This window comes from Nymphaea colorata, chromosome 13 (genome assembly GCF_008831285.2).
Source record: "Nymphaea colorata isolate Beijing-Zhang1983 chromosome 13, ASM883128v2, whole genome shotgun sequence".
NCBI lineage: Eukaryota > Viridiplantae > Streptophyta > Magnoliopsida > Nymphaeales > Nymphaeaceae > Nymphaea > Nymphaea colorata.
The window spans coordinates 597,243-624,876 of record NC_045150.1 but is presented as its reverse complement, the minus strand read 5'-3'; the positions used below and the strand labels follow the sequence as shown (position 1 = coordinate 624,876).

Here is a 27,634-nt window from a genome sequence, read left to right as displayed (position 1 = left end):
GGGAGGTTTGGTCCGTTTAAACAAGGACTGGTTAGGAACCACTGGTATGATTTCTACGTAAGCCGCCCATGGATAAATTTTCTGCTTGCTGGTTCTACTCTCTTGTGGGCATGAAATATGCCGCTGTGTACATGGTTTGATCGAATCAGAAGATCTGCGTAAGTGTTATCAAGAAAAGTTTGATATTTTTTTGGAAAATTTTCCAATTTCCACCTCGTGAGCTTTCTGTGGTGGTGGAGCTCCCACCTGGTAAGGGAGCAGCAGCGGCGTCGCTGTTCCTTAATCCACATCATCAAACCGGAAAGTTCCAAATGATCGTCCCCGTTGTACTCCCTGACCAACTTCCGACGCGAAGAGAGAGAAAGAAGTAGGAAGAAAGAAGAAAGAAGAAAGAAGAAAGAGGAGGAGGGAGGAAGCAAGGAGCATGTACATGGACGCCAAGCGCTTCATTCTTCAGCCGGAGCCGTCTTGCTCTTCCTCATGTACGCGAATCCATCTCCGGGGCCGCCTCCGCTGGGGCCAACAGCACCTCAATTCCTCGAGGTATCGCCGCCATGCCGTGAAGCAGTCGCTTGGAGACGGATGGAAGAAGCTTGGCGACATTGATAAAGGTTCATTTTCCCATCAATATAAGTTCTCTGGTGAATGTTGGTTTTTATCTGTACAATCTCAAAGTTTTAGTGGGTGGCGTTAGATGGATGCCCACTTGGGTTTTTCCAACTTGTGACGTCCTGCCAAGTTGGTTACGTTTATGAGCCGCCGTGACCAGTTGAGCAGAGCCCTTGTGGCAACCTAAAAGGAGAGCTACCTAGCAGAGCCATTTTTCTATTAAGAATCTACCTTGCTGTAGCGTTGTTTACCTGTGTGTTTGTTATATGAAGCTCTTCTAATTGTCAAATGGACGCTGAATATCTGTCTCTTTATTTCTAACAGATGCGATCCAACAGAGACTGAACATGTGGCTGGTAAAGACTCAGGCGTTGTGGACTGAAATGACTTCCCCGAAGAGTGTGGAAAGAAAAAACCCTGTGCTAAAAGATGTGATGAACACTTCCGAACTACAGGAGGTTTTCATGGTGGAGCAGACAATTCATAGCAAAACTCCACGCGGAAACCTTTCTTTGGCTGCCGTCATTTCAATTGAACAATTCAGTAGGTAATACTTTTGTATGTAAGAAATGTCCATGTTCGCCCCTTTGATTAGGTCATTGTCAAGTAGAAGATTCATGTCTGTTACAATTGAGCAGTTTTTTATAGTCTAAAATGGGTGCGCACCCATTGCATTTTGCATCAAATAACTTATTTGAGGCATTAGACGCAGAACATAAGTTTACCTGAAAACTACATAACCCTTAGACAGAGGGTGGGGCTTGAGGTATATCATGGACATCATTCCAAAATCTTAGTTCTTCAATGATCGAGGCATTACCAAGCACGAATCTTGGCAATGCCTGAGCACCACCTCTTGGCTCATGGTACTAGGCCTTGTCAGAGATGGTGGGGTTAGGCACTTGAAAACTTGTCTAGCAATCAGCTTATTGTACTGGCTAACTGACATGGTTGGGTTTTTAGACTCAGAGAAACTCTAGGAGGCTACTTTGTTGAGTTGTTCTGATTGTGTAGTTGAGAACTTGATATATACATTTTCGTACGTATAAAAAGTTGCAGGGAATCTCCTAGTATATGCTAAAGGAGGACATGTAGGCCTACAAAGTGCCACAAATTTTCTTCTTCTCATGAAGGTATTTGTTGTTCTGACTAGTGTTGTCTGTATGGTATCTTATGATACGTACCATATGTACTATGAAATGTGACATAATACACCATCCGTATCTTAAAAGTGGTGTATTTTATGATACATGCTCCCATATCTTACGATACATGATGATATGCCCCGTATCTTATAATACGGGGTCAACACGCAAACATGGGGGTCTGAGCCCCCTTTTCTAAATTGGGTTTTAAAACCCTTTCTTCCCTCTTGTGTAAACATTTTTGAGAGTTGAAGGAGGGGGAGTTCTTGCCACTTTCACAAGGAGAAATTGTCAATTTGAGGGAGAAATTGTTGATTTGAGGGAAAATGTCTGTTTGAAAGAGAACTTGGATTTGTCTGCAAGAATATTCAATTTGAAGCAGATGATAGAAATGACAATGAGAACGAGAATGAGAATGAAGGTGACGATGATGAATGATTGTGATGATGTTTTCATATGTTATTTGCATTGAACTAGTTGATCTTGTGAAGTACAATACTTTAAACTTATACCTTAATGTGTTATGGCTTATGACATTAGATTATGTTTTGTTAAATACTTAAATTGATGAATCTTCATATCTATGTAAGCTTATGTTTTTATGTATGACATATTTTTCTCGATTTTTACTATTTTTTATTATTTTTTTGTTTTTTTGAATTAAAAAATAAATTTACTATACATTTATGGTATATTGCGATATGTTATGTTACAATGTATCTATTAGCCTGACCAACACAGGTTTCGATGCACACTTTACAACGTTGGTTCTGGGATGCACAACCTTTAATTTATAGGGACGTCTTAATTCTTCTATAACTTTGAAAAGGAGCAGAACAATCATACTCTTGTCCTAGAAGGAATGGTAAGTGTTTTAGGTCTTCATTTTTACATCTTTTTGGGGCATACACGTTGAACAGAAATGGGGATGGGCACAGAAATAAGTTGAGTTGCTTGAAATTCCGATGTTGACTATCTGATAAGATGAAATCATGAAAAGTTGCATTTCCTGTCTGACTAAGAAGGCAACCAAATTTATGACCCCTTGCTGGTTGTATGTTGTTCATCTGTCAATCTTTGGGATTAGGTCTGTATTGGTTCAGGTCTAATATCTCTTACCTTATATTTTCCAAAAGTGTGGGCACTAACCAATACGGGTTACGATGCACACTTTGCAACATTGGTTCTGGGATACACAACCTTTAATTTATAGGGAAGTCTTAATTCTTCTACAACTTTGAAAAGGAGCAGAACAATCATATTCTTGTCCCAGAAGGAATGGTAAGTATTTTAGGTTTTCATTTTTGACATCTTTTTGGGGCATACACATTGAACAGAAATGGGGATGGACACATAAATAAGTTGAGTTGCTTGAAATTCCAATGTTCACTATCTGATAAGATGAAATGATGAAAGGTTGACTAAGAAGGCAGCCAAATTTATGACCCCTCACTGGTTGTATGTTGTTCATCTATCAATCTTGGGATTAGGTCTATATTGGTTCAGGTCTAATATCTATTACCTTATATTTTCCAAAAGTGAGGGCGCTATAAACCTTCTTTTAACTGGAGAATCTCTAAATGGAGTGGTAACTGTAGAAACACGAACAAGAAGAGGAAGAGAAACAACGATCACGATGTAACGTGGAAAACCCTCAACAAGAGGGAAAAAAACCACGAATGAGGAGGAGCCGGTGCCCACTAGCGCCAGACTCTCTCTCTCCTTAGTCTTTCATTCACACCTTAAGGATTAGGGTTACACGACTTAAATAATGCCCAACAAGGGCTACAAGCTGGATCGGATCTGGATCCAAACCCGGTCCCGAGACCCATCTAACATACTTCAACACTCCCCCTCAAGTTGGGCATACATATCAAACATGCCCAACTTGGATACATTTCTCTCAAATGAGGTCGAAGATAAAGCCTTCGTCAGAACATCAGCTGTTTGGTCTTCAGATCTCATGTAAGGAAGTACAAGTTCTTTAGCATCAATTCTCTCTCGAATGAAATGCCGGTCAATCTCAACATGCTTTGTTCTGTCATGAAGTACAGGGTTGTTGGCCAAGTTAATTGCGGACTTGTTATCGCAATACATCTTCATTGGTTCTTCAACCTTTATACTAATATCAGTCAACAATACTTTCAGCCACAAAAGCTCAGAAACTCCCATAGCAACAGCTCTGTATTCTGCTTCAGCACTGGAACGCGAACAAACATCTTGCCTTTTACTTCTCCACACTATGAGATTCCCTCCCAAATAAATACAATAGCCAGAGGTGGACCTCCTAGTGTCAATACAGCCTGCCCAGTCTGCATCTGAATAACCTTCAATTCCAAGAGTGTCTTGCTTGACATATAAGAGACCTTTGCCTGGATTCCTCTTCAAGTAGCACAAGATCCTGTCAACAGCCTTCAAGTGGGCATCCGTGGGAGCATGCATGAACTGGCTCATCACATTCACAGCAAAGGTAATATCAGGTCTAGTGAGAGTAAGATAAATTAACTTCCCTACAAGACATTGATATCTTCTTTTTGCCTCTTCACAGAGTGGCTCCCCGTCTCTAAGACTTAGCTTATGGCCAGCATCTAGAGGAGTAGAAGTTGGTCTACACCCTAGTTTCTCAGTCTCCTTTAACAAATCTAGAGTGTACTTCCGTTGATTTAGCACAAGGCTAGTCCCAGACCTAGCAATTTCTATGCCAAGAAAGTATTTCAACTTACCAAGGTCCTTAAGATCAAACTCAATCGCCAACAGTTTCTTTAACTTCATTATTTCACCTTCATCATCACCTGTGACAATCATATCGTCAACATATACCAACAAAATAGTAACCTTTTGCTCATTTCTCTTCACAAAGAGTGTATGATCTCCATTCCCTTGATGGTATCCACATTGTCTCATGACAAGTCTGAGTCGTTCAAACCATGCTCGAGGAGATTGCTTGAGCCCATATAAAGCTTTCCTTAGCTTGCAACATTTTCCAGGTTCCTCATATCCAGGAGACATACACATATATACTTCCTCTTCAAGGTCTCCATTGAGAAATGCGTTCTTGACATCAAGTTGGTACATCTTCCACTCCTTCATCACAGCTAAAGAGATAATGACTCTGACAGTCTTCATCTTCGCAACAGGAGCAAAGGTCTCCAAATAATCAATCCCATATTTCTGACTAAACCCTTTGGCCACAAGACGAGCTTTGTATCTTTCAACACTCCCATCTGGTTTGTACTTGATGGTGTAGACCCACTTAGATCCAACCAAGTGAGCCGCCTCAGGAATCTTTACAACTTCCTATGTCATGTTTCTTCGCAAGGCTTCCATCTCTTCTTGCATTGCATAAGTCCACTTAAGATCACTCTGAGCCTCAGCAACATTCCTGGGAATCATAGTCAAAGAAAGAGAAGATACAAAGCATTTGTAGTCCTTGCTCAGTCTAGAATATGAAACAAAGTTACCAATAGGATGTTGAGTACATGACCTGACACCCTTTCGCAGGGCGATGGGAAGCTCTTCACTAGCAGCAACAGTCTGAATCTCTTCTTCAACAGGTTGCTTCTGCTCACGAGTTGGATCATCCAGGGAAGGACTAATTGGATTGGGAGTAGAATTCTCACCACCTGTCATCTCATCTGTACAAACTTTTCGCCTAGAGTAAACTTGCCCAAATAGACGATTGCACTTCTCTTCTGCCTCTGTGGAACACTCTCCATTTTTCTCCTGTTCATGCACCTCACTGGATGGACCAACGGAGTCACGCCTGTAGTCCAAAAAATCTGTAAACTGAATTTCCTGACTCGGAGAATACTCTTCCTGTGACATAGAGTACTCCCCCTGAAGAGGATTCTCACCAAAATAGGAAACATGTTCAAGGAAAGTGACATCTTTGGTAACATAGGCCCGACCAGTGGAAGGGTCTCGACACTTGTACCCTTTTTGAGTGGGAGAATACCCTAAAAAAATGCCCTTAATAGATCTTGGATCAAGCTTTTTAATGTGAGGACTATGATTGTGAATAAAGCAAACACAACCAAAAACTCTGGGTGGAAGAGAGAAAGGTTCACGACTCCCCGATAACAAAGAGTGAGGCGTCTTCCCATTCAACACACGACTAGGCAACCGGTTTATAAGATACGCACTGGTCAGTACAGCATCCCCCCAATACTTTTTTGGAACATGACGTTGAAAAAGAAGAGCCCGAGTCATATTCAATAACTGACGATTTTTTCGTTCAGCAACTCCATTTTGAGGAGGGGTATAACTACAGGAAGTCTCATGAACAATTCCCCTTTTTTGAAAGAAGCTATCAACAGACTGGCACATATACTCTCGAGCATTGTCAGATCGAAATGTCTTAACAGATGCTCCATATTGAGTTTCCACATAAGCAATGAAAGTCTCTATGACAGTAAGAACTTCACTACGGTCTTTCAGCAAGTAGACAATAGTGTTACGAGAATAATCATCTATAAATGTGATAAAATATTGAAAACCATGACAAGAAGGAATCCCTGCAGGCCCCACACATCAGAATGAATCATCGCAAATACCTCATTAGACCGATGGCTAGACAAAGGGTATGAAGCCCTAACATGTTTGGCCAGGTGACAGACATCACAAGACACCATAGTCATATCTAACCTGGAACATATATCAGGAAACAACTGTCTAAGAAGGCCAAAAGGCAAGTGTCCAAGGCGCTCATGCCAACGTAGAAGCAACTGAAGGGAGTCCTCTCTATTCTTCGTGGCATGGCTGACTGCCGTCATGAGAGCCTGAGCAGCACGCATAGGTAAACGATAGAGCCCGTCAGAAGCTAGACCAATCCCAATCCTCTTCCCTGTCACCAAGTCTTTCATAACACAGCGATCAGCGGAAAATATAAGTTCGCAATTTAACTCCTTCGTGATCTTGCTAACCGACAAGAGATTCAAGGGAATATGAGGAACATGTAGAGCATTGTGGACTAAGAACTTGTTCAAAAGTGGGAGACTCCCTTTTCCAGCCATAGAGATAGATGAACCATCGGCAAGGGAAACACGATCATTTCCTGATGAAAGCTTATACCCATGAAAGACCTTAGGATCGCTGGTCATGTGGTGAGTAGTGCCACTGTCAATGATCCACTCCCTCATATGGCAATTTGCCATCACGTCTATAGATGAAGAAGCTGCCATAATCACAGATAGTCCAACAAGAGAGGCACCGGTGACAACGGAGAGCACCAACGGGCAGTAATATCCTTGGATAAAGTCACAAGAACGAGAAAAAAATCAAGTTCTATCTAGAAAGGAACGATAAAGAGAGAGAGGTAATATCTTCACCGGATTCCCAATCAACCCCAAGAGTGAACGGAATGTCGATTGGGGGAAACGATCGTCGATGTCGCTAACGGAAGCGGTTCCTTCTCTCTCTCGGACGACGGCGCAAAAAGGCAGTGGCGCAAGGGACAACGGTGACGGCGACGGTCTACAACGCAAGAGCGACGGCGCAAAAACGACGCCGCAAGAGTGGCTGCGATGGCGATGGCGCAAAGGGTGACACCGGCGGCGGCGGAAACAACGACGGTGGTATTGGGTACAGCGGCGGCGGCGGCAGCAGCGGCGGAAGCGGCAGCAGCGGCGGCGGCGGTGGCTGCTGAAGCGGTGGCTGCTGCAGCGGCGGCTGCAATGGTGGCGATGGTAACGGTGAGAGATATTAGGGTTGGAACTTCACAACCCTAAAAGTTTCTCAACCTCGTCGGCTCTGATACCATGTAGAAACACGAACAAGAAGAGGAAGAGAAACAACGATCACGATGTAACGTGGAAAACCCTCAACAAGAGGGAAAAAAACCACGAATGAGGAGGAGCCGGTGCCCACTAGCGCCAGACTCTCTCTCTCCTTAGTCTTTCATTCACACCTTAAGGATTAGGGTTACACGACTTAAATAATGCCCAACAAGGGCTACAAGCTGGATCGGATCCGGATCCAAACCCGGTCCCGAGACTCATCTAACATATAACCAATGGCAGTTTGGGCCATAAGCTGGAAGATGCAGCCTCTCCCTCCTGAAAAAACTATCATACAACTATTTATTTTTCAAAAGTTTTGGGCTGATCTGGTGTTAATTAGCAGTGGAAAAACATCATGGCAATTGCTTGGTGCTGTATTATTGTCTCTTTATCATGATTGAAGTTAGGTTCCATGGTACAGGTAGTTCTTTAAAGGTGGTTTTGTTGCAGTGGAGTATCTTTATGGATTAACAAGACCTAATAGTCCTTTTCTTCTGTATGTGCTGACTGGGAACTTGCAAACTGCAAAGTGTAGGTGCTGGACATGTGGTGCTCCCATTCTCCTGGTCAGCTGTTAAGCTTGTTATCCTGCACAGTTAGGGAAAATATATCAGATTGAAGGAGCAGAAATCTCAAAGCAGAGATTGGAAGGGAGATAGAGATAGGGACTGTAAACCAGTAGGTTATTCTTCAAGGTGAAAATGCCTCCACAACAATTCAGTCAGTAAGGTAGAACCCTAATTACAACTGAGTATTTGTACTGTTAAAACTGTAGATCTTTCATGGAGTTCCACATGTTAAGTGGCCTGACATGACTGTTATTTCTGAAGCCCTTAAGAACTAATTTACCCTAACTTCACAATAATCCCCTTCCTCCGCACACCTCTTTCTCAAGGTGAGAAGAAAGGAAATTGCTGTTTTTATTCAATAAATTTTTTCCTATGCAGGTTCTTGAATTTGTTTCCAGGTTCATTCCACTGGCGTTTCCTTTTCCATTCCCCCTTTGTCTTTTCTTGTGCCACTGACAATGACCTGAAAGGGTTGTGCGGGCAGTGTTTGACAGGAATCATTCGGGTCAGTCCCCTTGAAGGATTTTAATTATGACACATGAGAAGCTGAGAATAAACCAAAGTCTTTGTGCACTAGTCAACAAGGTGCCTTCCCAATCTGAATTGACACTCTATAGGGCCCCATGGTACCTAGTTAGTGAGGATCTAGATGATTTTACCTTTCTAAAATTTAAGGTTCATTTTTTTTTTCTCTTCACGTCAGTTTATTTTGCAACATTTATGATTTAACAAGCTCCTTTCAAAAGTGTACTCATTTTCATGCTAAATAGGAATGCAAGTTGTGCATGAAATTATCCTCTCACACATTGTTCTCTGTTTCCTTATATGTGCTTGACTCATGGTTGTGATGCTATTTGCTTGTCATCATGCAGGTTGAATGGCTTAAGTGGGAGAAAAATGCAGAAAATATTTGAGGCACTTGCTCCTGAATCAGTTTGTAGTGATGCTCGTAACCTAATTGAATATTGCTGCTTTAGATACTTGTCAAGGGACAACTCTGAAGTTCATCCTTCTTTGAAGGTATGTGAATCTAAACTGAATGAGATGTATCTGGGACTTAATGTGATTAGGTGATACTCTAGTGGCAAGATTATAAAGTTTATTTACCCGTTTACACAAACTATTTTGTGGCTTTATCGCCACATATTCTCTGTTTGTTGCTTTAAGAGAGCTATGTTTCTTTTCTTCATTTACGTGGGGAAACCACCCTAGGTTTAGGGCTTCGGTCACTTGCTTGGTGGTGTAAAACCCCAAGGCTGCTCCCCTGCCCCAAAGGGTTGTAGCATGCATCGGCAAGAGCAAAGGGCTGGCAACCACCAAAATCGAAGCAGCAATTGACTTCCTAGCAGCTGCTGGCCCAACCACGTGCACTAAGTTCCTCAGGGTTTAAGAGAGCCATGTTACCCTTTAGTTATTAACTTATTACACAATTATGTATGTGTAGTATTAACGTATGGTGAAAATGGGACACTGTCCATCCAATTTTTTGAAAATATCCTGATACTTTTACCATTTTCAATCCAGCTATCAGCAAATTGTCCGGATAATTTTAAAATATCACCCAGAAATGAAACAATGATGATATTATTTTGTGGTATTTCAAGTTCTTTCCTGAAAATACTAAGAAGTCTCTTTTTTCAAATTTTCAGCCTGTGATTTTTATCATTTTAGTTCTTCTATATTTTCAAAAGGATTTCTTTACTTGCTTTTTAAAAAGATTTTACTTGCTTCTTTATTTGTTACAAGAGACATATTAGTGAGCCTATTGTCGTAACATTTTCTGTTATATTTCATGTTGCGTAGAGAGGTGGAGAAGAGGGAGAAGAGTAGAACGTGAGGAAGGAGGAGAGAATTGTTAGCAGTCTCCAATCTGTAGGCTGCTCCTTTTCCATTAGACTAAATAAGGATTAGGGTTATGTTTAACCCTTTACATAAAGAGTACAACAGAATTTTAAAAATTCAGAAAGCTACCTAATATTAAATTCCAAAATATATAAAACTTTAAATACCAAAGCTCCTCAACACTCCCCCTCAAGCTAAAGCATAGATGTCTATTATGCTCAGCTTGCTACAACACTTCATTAAATTGGATATCTGAAGAGCTTTGATAAATATATCTGCACGTTGGTCTTTGGAAACAACATACTCAGTAGAAATAATCCCTGCTTGGACCAAGTCTCTAATGTAATGACAATCAACTTCAATATGCTTGGTCCGTTCGTGGAAGACCAGATTATTTGCTATATAAGTAGCCGCTTTATTATCACATTGCATTTTTATAGGCAATTCTATCTGAATTCTAAGAACTTTTAGCATGCCTCTCACCCACGTGATTTCAGTGGCTGTTTGGGCTATGACTTGATATTCCGACCCTGCACTAGATCGAACAACAACAACTTGTTTTTTACTTCTCCAAGAGACTAAGTTGCCACCAACAAATATACAGAATCCCGTAGTGGACTTTCTATCATCAATTGAGCCTGCATAATCTGCATCAAAATAAGCTTCTATCTGAATTGCTTCTTCTAAATAATAGGCCCTTTCCCAGGGAACCTTTTAGAAATTTCAATAATAATTTAGCTGCATCCCAATGGGCTTTTCTTGGCTTATCCATAAACTGGCTTAGTTTTCCCACAATAAAAGATATATCAGGTCTAGTAATCGTTACATATAGTAGCTTTCCAATGAGAGGCTGCTATGATTTGCTATCAACAGGTTCAGATTTGTCATCATATAAGTGAGTGCGAGAATTCATAGGAATAGATGCTGGTTTAGTTCCAATCATACTTGTTTCGTGTAGCAAATCAAGAACATATTTTCTTTAAGAAAGAACTAAACCTTCTTTACTTCTTGCCACTTTTATCCCCAAGAAGTAACGTAGAGAGCCAAGGTCTTTAGTAACAAAATGTTGTTGTAAATACTTCTTTGTGTCTTTATTTCTTGTTCATTGTCACTAGTTAAAATAATATCATCCACATATATCACTATAACAACTATACCTCTTGAAGTTCTTTTTATGAACAATGAATGATCTAAAGGCGATCTCTGAAATTCAAACTTAGATACAACGTCACACAACTTCTGAAACCATGCTCTAGGTCTGTTTGAAACCATATATAACCTTCTTTAACAAACATACCTTGGTACACTCCGCCTGTTTCTCAAAGCCGGGTGGTTGCTGCATATAAACTACTTCAGATAAATCCTCATACAGAAAGACATTTTTAACATCGAGTTGGTACATGTTCTAACCATAATGAACTGCAACAGATATAATGAGTCATCTAGTGCCTAAACGTGCCATAGGAGAGAAAGTTTCAAAGAAGTCAATACCATATGTCTGTGTGTACTCTTTTGCTACCAAGCGTGCCTTGTAGCGCTCAACTGTACCATCTGAGTTGTACTTGATAGTGAAGACCCATTTCGAGCCAACAATATCTGCCCCAAAAGGAGGTTTAACGAGATTCCAAGTGTGACGAGATATTAGAGGATCCATCTCTTCCTTCATAGCCTGGTACCACTTAGAGTCCAACATAGCTTGTTCATGTGAAATAAGAATGGATGTAGCTAACAAGACATCAATAAATTTGCACATATGAGCTCCCACATGAGTTGTACTAACAAACTTAGAAAGAGGATGAATTGTGCATTGTCTAATCCCTTTACGCAGTGCAATAGGTAGTTCATCAGGAACAGAAGCATCAAGAGAACACTCAGGCATGTCATGTAATTCAGAACTACTTACCTCCCAAGAGCAAGATGGTGCGAGGTCATTAGATGATGGATTCCTTCTTGAATATGTGAGAGGAGGATCTTTAAACCGTGGAATCGAGGGAGTGGAACAGGTGGGTGATGATGAAAAAGGAAGAGACTCAAGTGGAATTAGAGGAATTGGAAGTGGAACAGAAGAGGGCATCTCATATTTTGGATATGAAGGACTTGCAGGAAAGAATGGAGACGACTCGAGAAAGGTTACATTGACACTGACAAACTCTCAATTAGATATAGGATCTAGGCATCGATACCCCTTTTGATTTTTAGAGTATCCCACAAATACACATTTACTTGCTTGTGCAACTAATGTATCTCGATTGGGACCAAGTTTATGTACAAAGCATGTACACCCAAGTATACGTGGGGGTAAAGAAAATAAAGCTCTATTTGGGTAGAGAATTTGAATTGGAATCTTGTTGTCTATGAAAGATGATGTCATTCTATTTATTAGGTAACATGCGGTCAAAATTGCATCTCCCCAAAATTTGGAAGGCATATGAGATTGAATCATGATTGTGCGGGCTACATCCAACAAATGACGATGTTTTCTTTCAACTACATCATTTTGTTGAGATGTGTGAGGGCAGGTAAAATGTGGCACAATACCATGGGATTTATATAATTGATGTAAATGAGAAGATTTAAACTCGAGAGCATTGTCAGTGCGAACAACCTTGACACAAGAATTAAATTGAGTTTTTATTTCCAATATGAAAGATTTCAAGATACAAGGAGCTTCAGTTCTGTCTTTCATCAGAAACACCCAAGTGACATGAGAAAAATCATCAACAATAGAAAGATAATAACGAGACGACAACTGACTTGGAACCTGACTAGGCCCCCAAACATCAACATGAACTAAATCAAATACACTTTGACTAGACTGACTTTGACTCGATAGAAAGGAAGTATGACTATGCTTGCCCAGTTGACAAGCTTCACATTCGATAGACGTCGTGGAAGAAATCTGAGGACATAGCAGCCGAAGTTTAGGCAATGATGGATGACCCAATCTGAGATGCCACTGGAAGGCACTTGAAGAAGAATAAACTAAGAATGACGCCTCCTTATCAGATGTATCCAAGATGTATATTTTATCTATCCCATGACCTCCACCAATCTTGCTCCTAGTTGATAGATCCTGAAATACACAAGTACCCGAGTCAAAATAACTTTGCAATTCATCTCTTTAGTTAGTTTGCTTACAGATAACAAATTCTTTGAGAATTCAGGAGTATATAGCACATCATGAACATGCAAAGATGGAGAAAGATAAACATCTCTATGTCCTTCTACTGGCGATAGTCTTCCATCCGCCAATCGAACATGCTGAGGTGAATCAAATTTTTGCAGGTTTGAAATACTAGTATTTTCACAAAAGTGTTTAGATGCTCCATAATCAATTATCCAACAATATTTAGAAGTAGCTTTACCTGCAGAGTATGTTGAATTTGTGACATCTGTAGATGCCGATGAGGTAGAAGGAGTAACATTTGATCTATGCTCCATAATTAAATCAATTTCAGCTGGACTTATTAAGAGATGTAGCATCTACTGAAGCAACAGTGAGATTCGTCTTAGGAGCTATACTGATAGACTGTGTGTTTGGAGTAGAACTGGATGAAGATGTCACAGTCAAAGAAGTGGATGAGTTAGGTTTACCAACGTTGTTCCAACACCTATCCTCTAAGTGACCAAGACGACCACAATATGTGCATTGAAGTCTTCCACGTCCTCCAGGACCTCAGCCTCTTCCTCTACCACGAGAAGAGTATATTCCACTTGTCCCTCCTCCAAATGAGGCAAGGGCAGAAGGCTGTGAGTTGTTCGAGGATGGAGGAAGAGTAACAACCAATCTGTTTAGTCTATTGAAGGCCTCATCAAGATCAGGAAAATCTGAACCTGTAAGCATTTGAGCCTTAGATGCAGAATAATCAGAAGATAGTCCAGCAAGAAATTTAACAACAATCATTTGCTCCATGTGAGATTTGAAACAATGCTTACATGGCGGTTTGAAGGAGTTCATCTTTTCATAAGTGAACTTTAACTTTGTAAAGTATTCCATCAAATCCAAATCACCTTGCTGCATTTGTAACAATTTTTGCTGAACCTGTAAAATTTTGCTGATGTTTTTATCTTGAGAATATGTCTGCCAAAGAGAATTCCACATATCTTTGGTTGTATTATAATAACAAAGCTTTGCTGCAATGTGGGGCTGAGTGCTATTCATAAGCCAAATACTAATAATGTTGTTTTCTTCCTCCGACCGTGCATATTTACCAGTCTTTTCAACTGGTTCATCTTCTTCCAATATATATTTCTTTCCATGTCCTTCCAATATATATTTCTTTCCATGTCCAACGACTGACAACATGAAGGTTCTAGCCCATGCATCATAGTTGGCTCCATCAAGTTTGATAGTAGATCCAAATGAGAATGAATTTGAAAAAGCTTTGTACTCAACATCAGCCTCTATGTGCTGATTTCCAGATTCAGTTCTATCAAGTTGTATAGATCTGTTGGCCGCCATGTTAGAATCACAAAACCAGAACCACGAAAATAGATAACTATAAAAGCCCATGACAGATATGATATATACTAGGAAGCACAAAATTTTTCAGCCAGATTTCAACACCAACCTACAACAGACTGAATATAAACGACATTCACTGGCTTATTGCAATCAGATTTCAAGACAAACCTGCTCCATTTTGACTGAGAATCAACTCTGCACCACACAGCCAAGCAGATTAGACGTTCTCTGGTCTGATTTTTTTTTTTTTTTTTTAACGACATCAATTGAGTCAAATCTGATATATTCTGCGACATTGAAATTTGATCAACTTCAACTGTTTGTCAACAACATCACCTGCGTTAGATCTGATACACTTCGACATTCAAATCTGAACAAAGACAACAACTTGTCAACTTCATCCGATTAGGTTCTTCAACAACATCCAGACTTTGACAGCAACATAGGGTGCAGATCACGTCTCTACATGTAGAATGTGATCAACCCCTTTTCATCAAGCAGTCCCACCGTATCTTTTGAAGGCAGCAACAACTTTAGACGTCCAACCTTTTCTTGAATGAAGGGATGAGAAAAGATAGGAGGGAAGCCACGTGAAACCCTAGATGGCACAGTCCTAGATCCGAGGCTCTGATACCCTTGCGTAGAGAGGTGGAGAAGAGGGAGAAGAGAAGAACGTGAGGAAGGAGGAGAGAATTGGTAGCAGTCTCCAATCTATGGGCTGCTCCTTTTCCATTAGACTAAATAAGGATTAGGGTTATGTTTAACCCTTTACATAAAGAGTCCAACAGAATTTTAAAAATTCAGAAAGCTACCTAATATTAAATTCCAAAATACATAAAACTTTAAATACCAAAGCAGCACGTTTCCTCAACATTTCATATTTTTCAATGTTTTAAAACTTCCGAGATTTCCAGGAATATTACATCTCTGAACACGTGGTATTTTAGCATGAAACAAGAAACCATTTGGTTGAGTATGTTCAATTGCATGTTTGATCGTTTTGACACAAGGAAAAAAATCAACGAAAATTTTTCATAGTATTCAATATGACTCTGCATTAATCAAAATAAAGAGCATTTATACTGGGGTAGCGACTAGAACCAATGTTTCCAAACCTAGTGACTTGGGACAGATTTTCTTTAACTATCTTTTTTCAAAGAAAAACTGATATATAAGTTATAACGTCATTTAAACATAAAAGGTTGTTGAATGATTTAGAGCTCTGTAATTTGGGCATGCTCAAATGAAGATGAATGGAAAACATGTAGAGGGTAGAATTGATTAGACATGCATGACCCAATTGCTTTTCTGTAAAAATTTGTCTTCAGAGGCTACATTAAAAATATGATTACCTTGCATATGGCACCATGATATTTTACCTGACAGTGGTGGAATACTTCCAAGTCTTTTTACAGGAACCTGCATTTCAGAGGCTTATCTTCATAACTATGCTTGCATGGGAGCATCCGTATGAGAAAGAAAATGATATTTCTGGTGTTCCAAAGCACAATTCTCTTCAGGTATTGTTTACGTTGACATTGTGCTTTGTGTGAGGAGATAATTCAACGATTCAGTTACCATTGTTATTGAAAATGTCTCAATACCTATTTTTTATGCAACAAGTATTGGAACCAAGTAACATCCTAGGCAGTCAAAAGCACGCTTAAGGCTGCCCAATGCTGTGAGGGAGTTTGACTATCTAAACAGTTGGTTAAGTCAGACAATCTGGGTGATCTACTGCCATAAACTTCATTATTTTAACTGAGAAACTTGAAATGAATTGATTTTGTCTTTATCTTCTACAGTTCATCCTCTCTTTCTTGTCTTGTCCTTTTTGTGAAATTATTTTGTGTATGTGTCTATGCATCAAGCCTAAATTATTAGTTTTTTTTTTCTATATTTGTTGTGTGTGTGTGTGTTTTTTTTTTTTTTGCACTATACTGAAACATCAGAGTTCTTTTCTATCTATGTCACGTGGACATGCCAGAATGAATGCCAAACCTGATTCAACAGGTCTTGGGTGCTGGTGTGCCACTTATGTGTCAGGTGCTGTCAACTGCACCCAACTATGTCCGTCCATCTTTGGGTGCAAACTGGACTCAAGTGAACGGAGAATTTGCTGCTGGCATGTAGCCTGGCTGTGCACCAGGCTATGTTTGCCAAATGTAGGCTCCATCAGCTTTGACCGAGTCTATTTTCATCCAAAAATTTAAAATGAAAAAGTATAACAACTCTCTGGGGAAAAAAGCAATAGTTGCCCTCTGTTGACTCTCTCTCTCTATGCGTTTCCTTACGCTGTTATGCCACTGCTCTCTCACTGTGTGTGTGTGTGTGTGTACAAAACAGCAACCGAAGCTTTTTGCTGCACCTGTAGCTGTACACTGCACCCATGTGGCATAGTTACATATATGGCAGGATATAGGAAAGTTGTCTCATGTCTGCTTGAGTTCTTGTACATCAAAAAGACTTTTCATGTTCATGTGTGTGCCAGCATGTGTTGTGTTTATTTGAGTGCTTGCCATATCCTTCAAGTTATGTTGGCATGTTTAGATGAAATTTTAGCTTTATTAAATGAGCTTTTAGGTTTCTGTTGATGCACCTACAGAGAACGTAGTATCTGAAATGAGTCCATCTACCTTAATTTCTGGTTAAGGGGAAACTTGTTGGAGAAGAAGCCTTTATTCGCATAGCTCCTGGTGTTCCTGGGGTAGCAGATAGATCAACTGCTCATCATCTTTACAAGAATCTTGCTGGAGATAGCCAGGGCATATCTTTGAATTTGTGGACATCATTCCTGTCGGAACTGCTAAGGTCTGTCCCTCATTTTTATTGGACTTAATTACTGCAGTGGTCTGATCGGCTTCATTTATAATTAAAGTACTGTTCTTCTCTTAGGTCAGTGAATTTCATTAAACTACTTTCTCAAGTTTTTGAGCCTTAAGAAAGAAATACTTTAATTCATTGGTATGTTGAAGAAGAGACCTTTGCTTATTAATATAGTTCACTCATCCGACAAGCTCTTTGTTATAGATCTTATATTTCATTTTATGTCCTTTAGAAACATATATTTGTCTGTTCAAATTAGTTTTCAGATCTGTGAGCACTTGTATTTGATTCGCCATAGTGCAGTAACATTATTTCAGTTCTTCGTATGTATTGCTGTTCTGGGGGAGGGGTGGTACTATGTGCACAATTGTATTTACATCGGTAATGAGTGCTGCACACACGTATATGGTTGATAATTTAGAAGCCTGGGTTTCAAAGTGCTGGTCTGCCTCTTCTGGACACATGGTTGAGTATTAGTAATTATGTGTTATAATTATTCTTCACAATTAAGTTTCCTTCGTCCAATAATAGACTACCCAAGGAGAGGATGGAGGAGGAACTTGCAGCCAAGGGAACAACTTTTAATGTCGAACAAATTGATGTCATAGCAATAAATAACTGTTTATGCTATGGAAAATTGCATGCTAGAAATTGTATAGGAAATGGTTAATATCAATAGACATATATATTTAATTTGCTTACCATGTATTTTGGTTTTGGCCACCTTTTTAGGATTTTAAGGTCAAATAGACTATGAGATGGATAAGGACCTGCCCAGTTGAATGCTTGGGTCATCTGGAATAAGCTATAAGGGAGGTTTGGGGTTGCTAGACCAGTGATGTTACATTTGTAGTAAGTCTTTAGCCAAAGAAGGAAAGGGCAATGCTATCAAATGGTGCTGCCTACCTTTTCAGCTTTTCATCTCTTTCCATTTTGGTTTAATATGTAAGGAGAGAAAATATAGGTTTAATGTATTCTACATGAACTACTTGATTTGTAGCAAAATCTTTCTTGGCTATTGGTGAAAGATCTCATAACCTCAAAAGTTTCTTCTCCTTTCATGACAGGGTTCACCAGGGAAGGGACTCATACCAAAGTAGAGAGAATGCTAGTCTCCTGCTTTCAGGTGAATCTGTTTTATGTGTTGGATCTAGCAAAAAGAAGCCTGTATTAAAGTGGGACAAAAACATTGGCTGGCCAGGAAAATTAATTTTGACTGACTGTGCTTTGTATTTTGAGGTATGCTGCATACTACGGTTCCATTTTAAAGGCTTTATCTTTCCCTTGTTATGGACTGCATGTCATTGGAGAACTAATAAAAAACATTTCCGTTACAAATGGCTTCTTGTTTCTATTGTTATATTGTCTTTCATTGCAAATGAAGTTTGCATTTTCTTTTGGATTTTGTGTATCATAACGTTGGGCTTTGTGTTTTCTGCCCCCTCTATTTAGCAGTGGCCTCCTTGCAATTCTTGCAGATTGTACTGGTTGCATAATGTAAACTGTAAACAGACTCAGGTCAGGAAAGAGGGCTATGCATATTCCGCCTTGTTGATTCTTTTGCTTCTTTGTCTTTATAGAATCTTAGACAATGCTGGAGACAAAGAGCATTCATTGTATGTCACAAATAGAGACCTATTAGGACCGCATTTGACTAGTTAGTATTGGATTCATGTGTCACTATGTTCTGTTGTCTGCATGAACTTGGCATAAACAGTTTACGAGCTGCTGCTCAAAGTGAGTAGTCCAAGTAGGAGGATGGTACTTTATCTTTGTGAGCGAGTTGCTTAATGGGGCATTTATGTAATTTAGAAACAGGATTACTGTAAAAGGATAAGAATCACACCATGATATGCATTCAAAATCATGCCTGTTGTTCCTGTCCTAACATTTCCTCTTCTCTTCTCTTCTCCTCATGTCTGAGTATGCTGTAAATTTAATAAAAATGACACAAAGTTGAGATTGAAAATAAAGCATGTTGCACGAGTCCCTCCAAGTATGCCCAAGAAGCTTGGCTCTCGTTCTTGTTGCGACTCAAGATATATACCTAAAAGTCAATTGATAAATGTCTGATGCTAATTTTTGACACCTGCAAAACTAAATGAAAACTTCAGATTTCTTAATTACTGTGAAAAAAGGAACATTAGTGTTCAACATATTCATCACAACTTCCAGGTCTTTCTTCATGATACACACATAGAGACACCTACTTGTAATGCTAACCATTATGCAATATAGAAAAGAATTGAGGCAAGAAAAATCTACACAAGAACAAAAGAAGAAGCAAACAGGCAGCAGGAGAAAAGGAAAGAAGAAAAGGTTTAGGTTAAAGATAACAAAAAGTCCAGGCTGTTTAGTGCTGAGAGCCTAAAACAATGGCCTAGATGTTTTGAACTGGCTGGACCTCTATGAACAGCTAGCTTAGGTGAACAACCGAGTGCCTAGGGTTGTTAAAGATAGCAGTGCCTAGAAGTAAACCATGGCTACTGCCCATCATATCAACCTTCTTTGCTCAAAAGAACGAGTTCTTTTTGAGATTTACCTTTTACATCTATGTTATGTAGATAGCATATTGTAGCGAGACAAACTTGTTTGCCAAGCTTTTATGTGGCTTAGCTTAACCTTTTCAACATTTATTTCCAAATGGTAATGGCCTATCTTGTCAATTTTTTTCTTTGATTTTGTCATACTTTATTGCACCGCTTTTAGATTTTGTAGGAAGTATGGGTCTTTTTAGCCTACTTGTTTGCTAATGGCAATTCAGCCTATTCTCTTTAAGTATTTCACATTTTCTTATTTAGCTGCCAGGTTGCCAATAATGACCATATTTTTGTTTGTCAAGGGCAGAAATTTGGCTTGATTGGTGAAAGGAGGATTTTGAGGTTGGACCTTGCATGCGATAATGTAAAACTGCAAAAGACAAAAGTAGGACCAATGGGATCTGCAATATTTGACTCTGCAGTCTCTGTTTCAGGAAAGTAAGCAATTTTTGGCATTCAAGCATGTTCATTGATGTCCTGTTGCTTCCCTGATTTAGTTTAAATAACTTGCACTGACATTATTCATTTGGTTTATACTTTGGGACATCTCCAAATTTTTTCTGTATTGATAAGTGATGACAATCATGCCTGCCTTTTTTGGGTGACAAATCCATCATTGGTATTTGTACTTTTAGTTAAAGCCATTCTCTTGTTACTTTAATCACTGTTTGCAGCACTGTCAAGCACTTAGCAGCTTATCATTGTGATGCACTTTAGCAGCATAGGTTTGTCATTTCAAAGTACTTGCATGCCATTTATTAGTTCATTTTCTTTCTTTGATAAGGATAGTTTTGTTACTTTTTTGAAAAGAACAGTTTTAAAATGACATGTCAGTCCAAAGAACTGATTTGGCCAAGCAGGTAGGGTTTGTCAATTGCAATAGGGCAAGGATGGATTTGAAATTGCTTATTAGTCTTGGGAAGAACTTGGGAAAAACTCTTAAACTTTCTTTATTGAATCTTTTTGTACTGTCTTTTCCCATATTGTGGCCACAAAAATGGTGCCTACCATGCCTATCACTTAGTCTTACTTTATAGAAGGCTACCCATGGCACTTTATGAAGGAAAAGTGACTGGTGGGCATGCGAGTATCAATTTTAAGTGTATCATTCACTTATATATTTATATATGTATATCTATTTCCCAAAGTGTGTGCTCGTCATGGCCCACTTGCTTAAGATTGACTTAAACCATATTCTTTATTGAACATAACGACTTTTGGAGAATGGATATCTGTGAAAATTTTGAGACATTGGATTTCAGTTCTTTGTGAAATCTGTCTATGCATCAAAATTGAGCAATTCAATGTGATGTTTGTTGCAAAATGCATCATACGGTTCATCAATTCATGGTTATTTTATGAAAAATGGACAAAATTATCCTTGTTTTCCTTGCCATATTTTGGTTGCCATGATTGATCATGTGGATGTACTTATGTTTGTGTCAGTTAGCCGATCATTTGCAAATTCTGTTTTTTGATAATTGAACACATTGTATGTGCATTTGGTATGCATGTCCCTACTCCATTCCTTAAAATCTTCTCACCATTTAGGGATTAAAATAATAACACACACATGTACGCAGGAAGAGTCATGAACTGAAATATGCAAGTGAATAAATAGGGTCCTACTTGTGTCCATTCCATTTTTGCATACAATAACCACAGACAGATGATCTATATGATTTATTTTGTAGCAGTCATCACCTTGAATTGGTCAATTTTGACGCATGGACAGGGATTTATAAAGCTTGAATGACTAAAATTTTCATAAGATTTATGGTCGTTATTTTTCTACAACAGAATGTGGTTCAAGCACATTTTAAGCAAATGGATCATGACCAACACATCTGCAGTCGTGAAGAAAGAAAAAATTATGGGTCTAATTTTTTGATAGCGAAATCTTTGTGATGTGAGAACAGAAGTAAAAATTACAAAAGAAATTATGGTTGGAAATCTGGGACAAAGATTGCAAAATAATGACTATTTCCTAGCCAACCAAAAGTTGTCAGGTATTCACGGGGATGTAAGAAAGATATTACCTGAAACTGAAGAAAGTTATATAATATGGTACAAGAAATTAAAGTTACAATAGAAGAACTTTTGCATCCTAAGAGTTATAAAGGTCAGGAATTAAACGGACTGTATTTGAAGTATAATCCATTTCTTTTCATTTCCCCTTCTCTCATTATTCTGTTTAGTGTGACCCTGGCTGATGACATTGACTAACTTTGCAATGGTTTGAAACTTTGAACAGATCTGAAACTTGGGTACTGGAATTTGTGGATCTTGGTGGTGAAATGAGGCGAGATGTCTGGCATGCTTTTATGAGTGAGGTGGTTTCTGTCCACAAATTCATTCGTGAACATGGTCCAGCTGATGATGATCCGTCCTTGCACCATGTATATGGGTCTCATAAAGGAAAAATGAAGGCAATCAAAAGTGCTGCCAATAGTATTGCTAGGCTACAGTCTCTTCAATTTATTCGTAGGTTATCTGATGATCCTGCCAAACTCATGCAGTTCTTATATTTAGAGAGTACTCCTGGTGGTAATATTGTTTTGCAAGCACTAGCTGTGAACATTTGGGGTGGGCCATTAACAGCAAAATTTGTAGTTGCCAATCATCAACCAACAATTGGAATGCGACACTATGAGGATGAAGAGAACACTGGTCTACCTCTGTTTGACATAGATGGAAGTGTGTACCTAAGGAAGTGGATGAAATCTTCATCATGGTCTTCTGCCAGCTCTATTAGCTTTTGGAAAAATGCTTCTGTAAGGGAAGGAATAGTTTTAGGGAAGAATCTTGTAGTGGGAGGCAAGACTCTTGTAGAAAGGGCCTCTTCAAATTGTAGAGAAAGGAGCCAAATAATTGAGAAAACTCAGGCAACTATTGATGCTGCAGTGCTTGAAGGAATCCCCAGCAATATTGATCTTCTAAAGGTATATATAATCATTCCAGCACAATCAAGCAGTGCACCAATAGGTTTTATTCCCACCACCGCGCCCCCCTCCACCCCCCCCCCCCCCACACACACACACACATTTGGTGATGAAAATATGTGCGCTTTTCAGTTCTTATCAAGTGCCAGAAAATGATAATTATAAATTTAGAACCACTAAAGACTAACCACTTGTGAATCCATGTATTAGGCCCTTACTTTCAATTATACATAACATGATCTTCCAAAACCTTAGGTTCTGAAATTTATGGTACAGGTTCTTCTCTTTTGCCTTTTTCTTTCCAGTACTTAGATAGGCATATGACTGAGCGTTACGCTTGGAGCATGAGACTGTGTCTTGAAATCTTTCTCATCTGTGGAGATCCATCCCATAGTATGGGGTCAAAAAGACAAGATACTTGTTTTAACTTTTAAGTTTTAACCCTTATAAACCGAATCTTGAACCTTTTTTGCACTCATGTCACATCCACTTCTGGTCAGTCAGGTTGCATCTAACATGGTCTTGCCATAAGAATTACATCCACATATATTTTTTTGATGTCCTATATAGTATTCCTGTGATATTCATCATGACTTTGATCATTTGAGCATGACACTCTTGGGCATCGGCACAGAGTTGTCACCAAAATATGAGATGTATGTAAGCAGCATAAGAAGCACATTGAGTTTTAAAATGCGATAGAGGGAAGCAGTATCTGTGTTGTTTAGGCAAAAACAGGAACATTAAGTCAAAATTCTAGAACCAAAAAACACAACAAAAAAGAAGCACCACAAAAATAAATAAGGATTGTGGTAGAAGCAATTACAACACAGTCCAGTAAAACATTAACATGTAGAGCGTTAAAGAGGTGAGGGTCAAACACTGGATGGAGAAGTCACTGAGACACAGTTGATGAATGAGGAACAAGTTTATTCAGACTGTATCCTGAGAGAAGCTTCACATTTTCATCATCACAAGCATGCTTCTGGCAAGCAAGGATGCCTGTCTGATAGAAGCTCAAGCAACTATTGTCCAACAAATTTACATACTCCTTTGTGAGTTTAGGTTTAGAACTTGTAGGAAATAATACAAGAAACACTAGTTTGGAAGTTTTACTTTTGAAGAGGAGTAAAAATTTTGATGGGCATCTTTTTGTGATATTACAAGGTCCTGAAAGGAGGCTCAGTGTGATGGTTTGATAGAAAATCCATGAGGTGTGGGCACAAGGCAGAGCCATCACTAACCTATGAACCACCAGTCCACCACTCTCAGTAAAAAGATTTTTTAGAGATGGCCAAAATAGTCTTCAGGGAGTTAATGCTTCAACTGCATGTTTGCTACCAATTATTGTTCTCTGGAGACTGAGTAATTATGGATTCTCTCTAGCATCACTCTTTTGATATATTTCTCTCATTAAGTGAACACGCTTCTTGGTCCAGTCTTCAAGGTCTTGTTCCATTTTTACAATATGACGGTGTAGGAAGTTCTTATGTCATTGTTAGACATCTGTTTGCTTCATGACCTGGCTAAAATTCTACTCAATGTGGTTTAGTTTAGGGCCAGCGATGAATATTTTGTTGAATTGAGCTGTAACTGGTTGTAAATATGAATCAGAGGTTAATAATTTTTCTCATGTTGTAACTCAAATGCTCACCTTCCTTTTGTCCTAATGTAGGAAATACTGCTTCCAGTTATAATTATTGGACAGTCATTTGACAAGCTGAGGCGCTGGGAGAAGCCATCTCAGACTATTTTGTTTCTTGCGTTTGCATATATTCTAATTTTCAGGTAAAATTTCATATTTGCACCAATCAGTTCATGTTGCTACTTTTTTGTATAAGTGATGCTGCATTATATTTATATTAGAGTTAGAATCTGTAGAAAAAGTTGATTCTTTTGCATGAACTCTCTCTGTCTCTCTCTCCCCCCACATGTAAGTGTGTCTATTTTGGTAGTTGGTTGGGAAGATGGGTGGTGGGTTCATGCATGCATCAACACCTGCATTCGTGTTAAAGAAGTATTGCTCTACTGTGTAAATCATGAGTTGGTAGGCAATTTTTTTTAACACAGCTACTCACTGCAACATAGTCTAGTACTTGATGAGTTTTATGGATAACCAATGTGGTAATGGAAATTCGAAGATGTATATCTATCTGCCCTATATCCAGCTTTTTAGCTGCCATGAGCAAAGACAGGAATTTCTGTAAGTGGATCAATCATTTGAGCATTTGGTAACAATTTTTCTTTTGCTGATATAGCCAAAATCGAGGAAAGGAATTGGTTGTGAATGACGCTTCGTTTCATTTTTTTTCTTATTTATATTCTATTGCAAGTTGAAGTAATTAATGCAAATCAATCAATTGATAGATCTGGAGAATATTTCATTTAATAGCATACTGTTTCTGCCATGTCTTTACTGTTTACAAGTGGAAAGTTCTCTGAGAGAGGTACTGCTGTTCTTTTTCCATGGTGAAAAGAGTCTCTGACCATTATTTATTTTTTCTCATTTTAAGCAGGAACTTGCTCACCTATGTATTTCCTTCTATCCTAATGTTTATGGCAACTGCTATGCTAGTCCTAAAGGGGCTCAAACAGCAGGGTCGTTTAGGGAGATACTTTGGAAAAATTACCATACAAGAACAACCACCATCAAGTACAATTGAGAAATTTATAGCCATTAAGGAAGCATTGAATGATGTGGAGAGATATTTTCAGAAGTTAAATGTCATACTTTTGAAGGTTCGAGCAATTTTCCTTGCAAGTCAACCACAGGTACATTTTGACCCTGGTAAATGTAGGTTTAATTATTTTAGCATGAGGAGGTCTTTAATAGTTGGATTAGCATACGTCTTTGATGTCAATCTACATAACATGGTTATTTCATTTCCTGTTTATGTAGGCCCTTGTTTGTTACAGTGTGTATATGGCAAATTGTTAAGATTCAGATTCTTCTTATCCACCTGAAACTGTTCCAAACTTAAGGTTACCTTGCATGAAAAACAGGAGCTCAAGTAGATTGGATGAATTCCAGACCTTGCAGGATCCATGTGCAAGACTGAAAGTTTAAACAGTATAATTTTAACTTTGATTTTGATGGCTTGGTTGATGTATTTGCTTCCAATGGGGAAATATTTGAGCCAATCTGAATTTGCATTCTTGTCCTGCTCTAGAAGTCTCAATCCAGTAGTAACATGATAAACAACTAATTTTCTCGAAGTATAGCCAATTCGTTTTCTGTCCTAGGCCAAAATTTTCTATGTCTGATTTGTAATCTTACTCGGAATAATTCGGGCACAATGTTATCCAAAACAACTATTGTATTATACTAAATGTTACTATGCTATGTAATCCATAGTCTTACATTTGTATTAAATGTATTGGGCGTTCTATAGTCAAAATGTTCTGCTCATGATTCATGGTTGCTAGTATTATGTGACTGAACTTATATTTGTCTTGAACTTGAAGTCAACTTCAAAACCAGCCTGGTTCAATTAAATTGGGTTTAGCCTGAGACTTCACAACCCAGTTGGATTCAAGGCATTTTATATTACACATGACCTGATATCATAGTCACAAATAACATCTTAGAGTTTTAAAAGTAGAGGTTTTTCTTGGGTATAATACGGCGAACTTGAAAAAAAAGAAAAAAAAAGGGTAAATTTTTAAAAATTCTAAAAAACTAAAATGGGGGAAAAATAAAATAAGTGAGAAATTAATAACACAAACATGAAAAGATAAGTAGATTTGCAACAAATAAAAAATAGAAAATGAAAAGAAAACTGTTTGGTATTAAAAAAACTGAAAAAAATGAAAGTGAAAAAAACACGTTAAAAACATATTTTTTACGTTTTTTTCAAAAAACGCGTTTTTAACGTTTTTTCAAAAAAGTGCGTTTGAAGTTTTAAACAGCCATTTAATTTATCGCGTTCTTTTATGTTTTTTTCGAAAAAAATGCGTTTTCTGTGACTATATACAGAATGGTAATAGCATGTGAGATGATCATGCTACACGTTAAAATGCTAGTATGAATTCTTTGTCATAATGCAACCATTTAGGAGAGAGGTTGTTACAGCTATAGTTGGTTAAGGTGATATAACCAAATCACAGTTATACTTGAATCAAGATTATTACCAATGCCTGACTGGTCTGACTGAGTGAACATGGTGGTCTGAGTATCTGGACATCTTTTGCAGTTTTTTTTCTTGCCTTTGGTCTTTCTATTGTTGTATATAGTTAGCATGGATGAGTAATCTGGCCTTTTGCCTTAGAGTTTCTGCCAATTCTGGGATCACATCATTCACTAAATTCCTGTCGTGGTACTAATTGGGCAAGAATTGGAAATTAAGTTGTTGGCAAGGAATGTCAGGTTTGCATATTAAATCCTATTTTTTGATCTTCAGTGCGTTGTGACCTTCACCACCTGCCTACCTTTTAGACTTGCCTGTAGTGTTTGACTCAAGGTTTTCTTCATTCATAAGGTGTCATCTTTCATGTCCATGAATGTGTAATTTCATGATTGCTGTCAATTTTGATATTCCAGGTAACGACTGAGGTTGCTTTGATCCTGCTATTTTCTGCCACTGTTCTATATACTGTACCATTCAGATATATTTTTGCCTGCCTTCTCCTTGACACCTTTACAAGGGAACTTGAATTTCGGAAGGAGATGGTAAAGAAGTTTAGGAGGCTTCTGAAGGAGAGATGGGAAACTATACCTGTTACTCCTGTAATTGTATTACCATATGAGAGCGACCAGTCTAAGAATGCTGAGTCAACCATAAGATTGAATGAAACTAGACAAGTTACCTCTAGTGATGAGAAAAACATTGAACCAAGATAGCACTGTTAGATGTTTATATTGTATATGGTGTATATGACTTGTGCTTCCCCTGTATAAAGAAGTTTTTGTTTCTGTTCAA

At 38.6% G+C, this 27,634-nt stretch overlaps 1 protein-coding gene across 3 annotated transcripts; it reads left to right on the top strand.

Annotated features, from left to right (window-relative positions):
• On the top strand, positions 1-27,634 carry LOC116267062 (uncharacterized). 3 transcript variants are annotated; one of them, XM_031648615.2, is made up of 11 exons: positions 1-611; positions 934-1,156; positions 8,973-9,120; positions 15,823-15,927; positions 17,061-17,218; positions 18,301-18,472; positions 20,081-20,211; positions 22,028-22,715; positions 24,391-24,503; positions 25,232-25,487; positions 27,256-27,634. In XM_031648615.2, the coding sequence occupies exons 1-11, from the start codon at positions 425-427 to the stop codon at positions 27,553-27,555; spliced, it is 2,481 nt and encodes an 826-aa protein (XP_031504475.1). In that variant the 5' UTR covers positions 1-424; the 3' UTR covers positions 27,556-27,634. The 3 variants fall into 3 exon arrangements, with proteins under 3 accessions (XP_031504475.1, XP_031504476.1, XP_031504477.1); XM_031648616.2 differs by lacking the exon at positions 1-611 and adding an exon at positions 8,067-8,260 and having other exon boundaries at positions 1,019-1,156; XM_031648617.2 differs by lacking the exon at positions 1-611 and adding an exon at positions 8,585-8,685 and having other exon boundaries at positions 1,043-1,156.

Excerpts from the sequence above, each read along its gene's own strand:
- LOC116267062 (XM_031648615.2), top strand. The coding sequence starts at position 425 with ATGTACATGGACGCCAAGCGCTTCATTCTTCAGCCGGAGCCGTCTTGC. Across the intron at positions 18,473-20,080 it reads ACTGTGCTTTGTATTTTGAG|AAATTTGGCTTGATTGGTGA; the intron begins GTATGCTGCATA and ends TGTCAAGGGCAG. Across the intron at positions 25,488-27,255 it reads TCCTTGCAAGTCAACCACAG|GTAACGACTGAGGTTGCTTT; the intron begins GTACATTTTGAC and ends TTGATATTCCAG.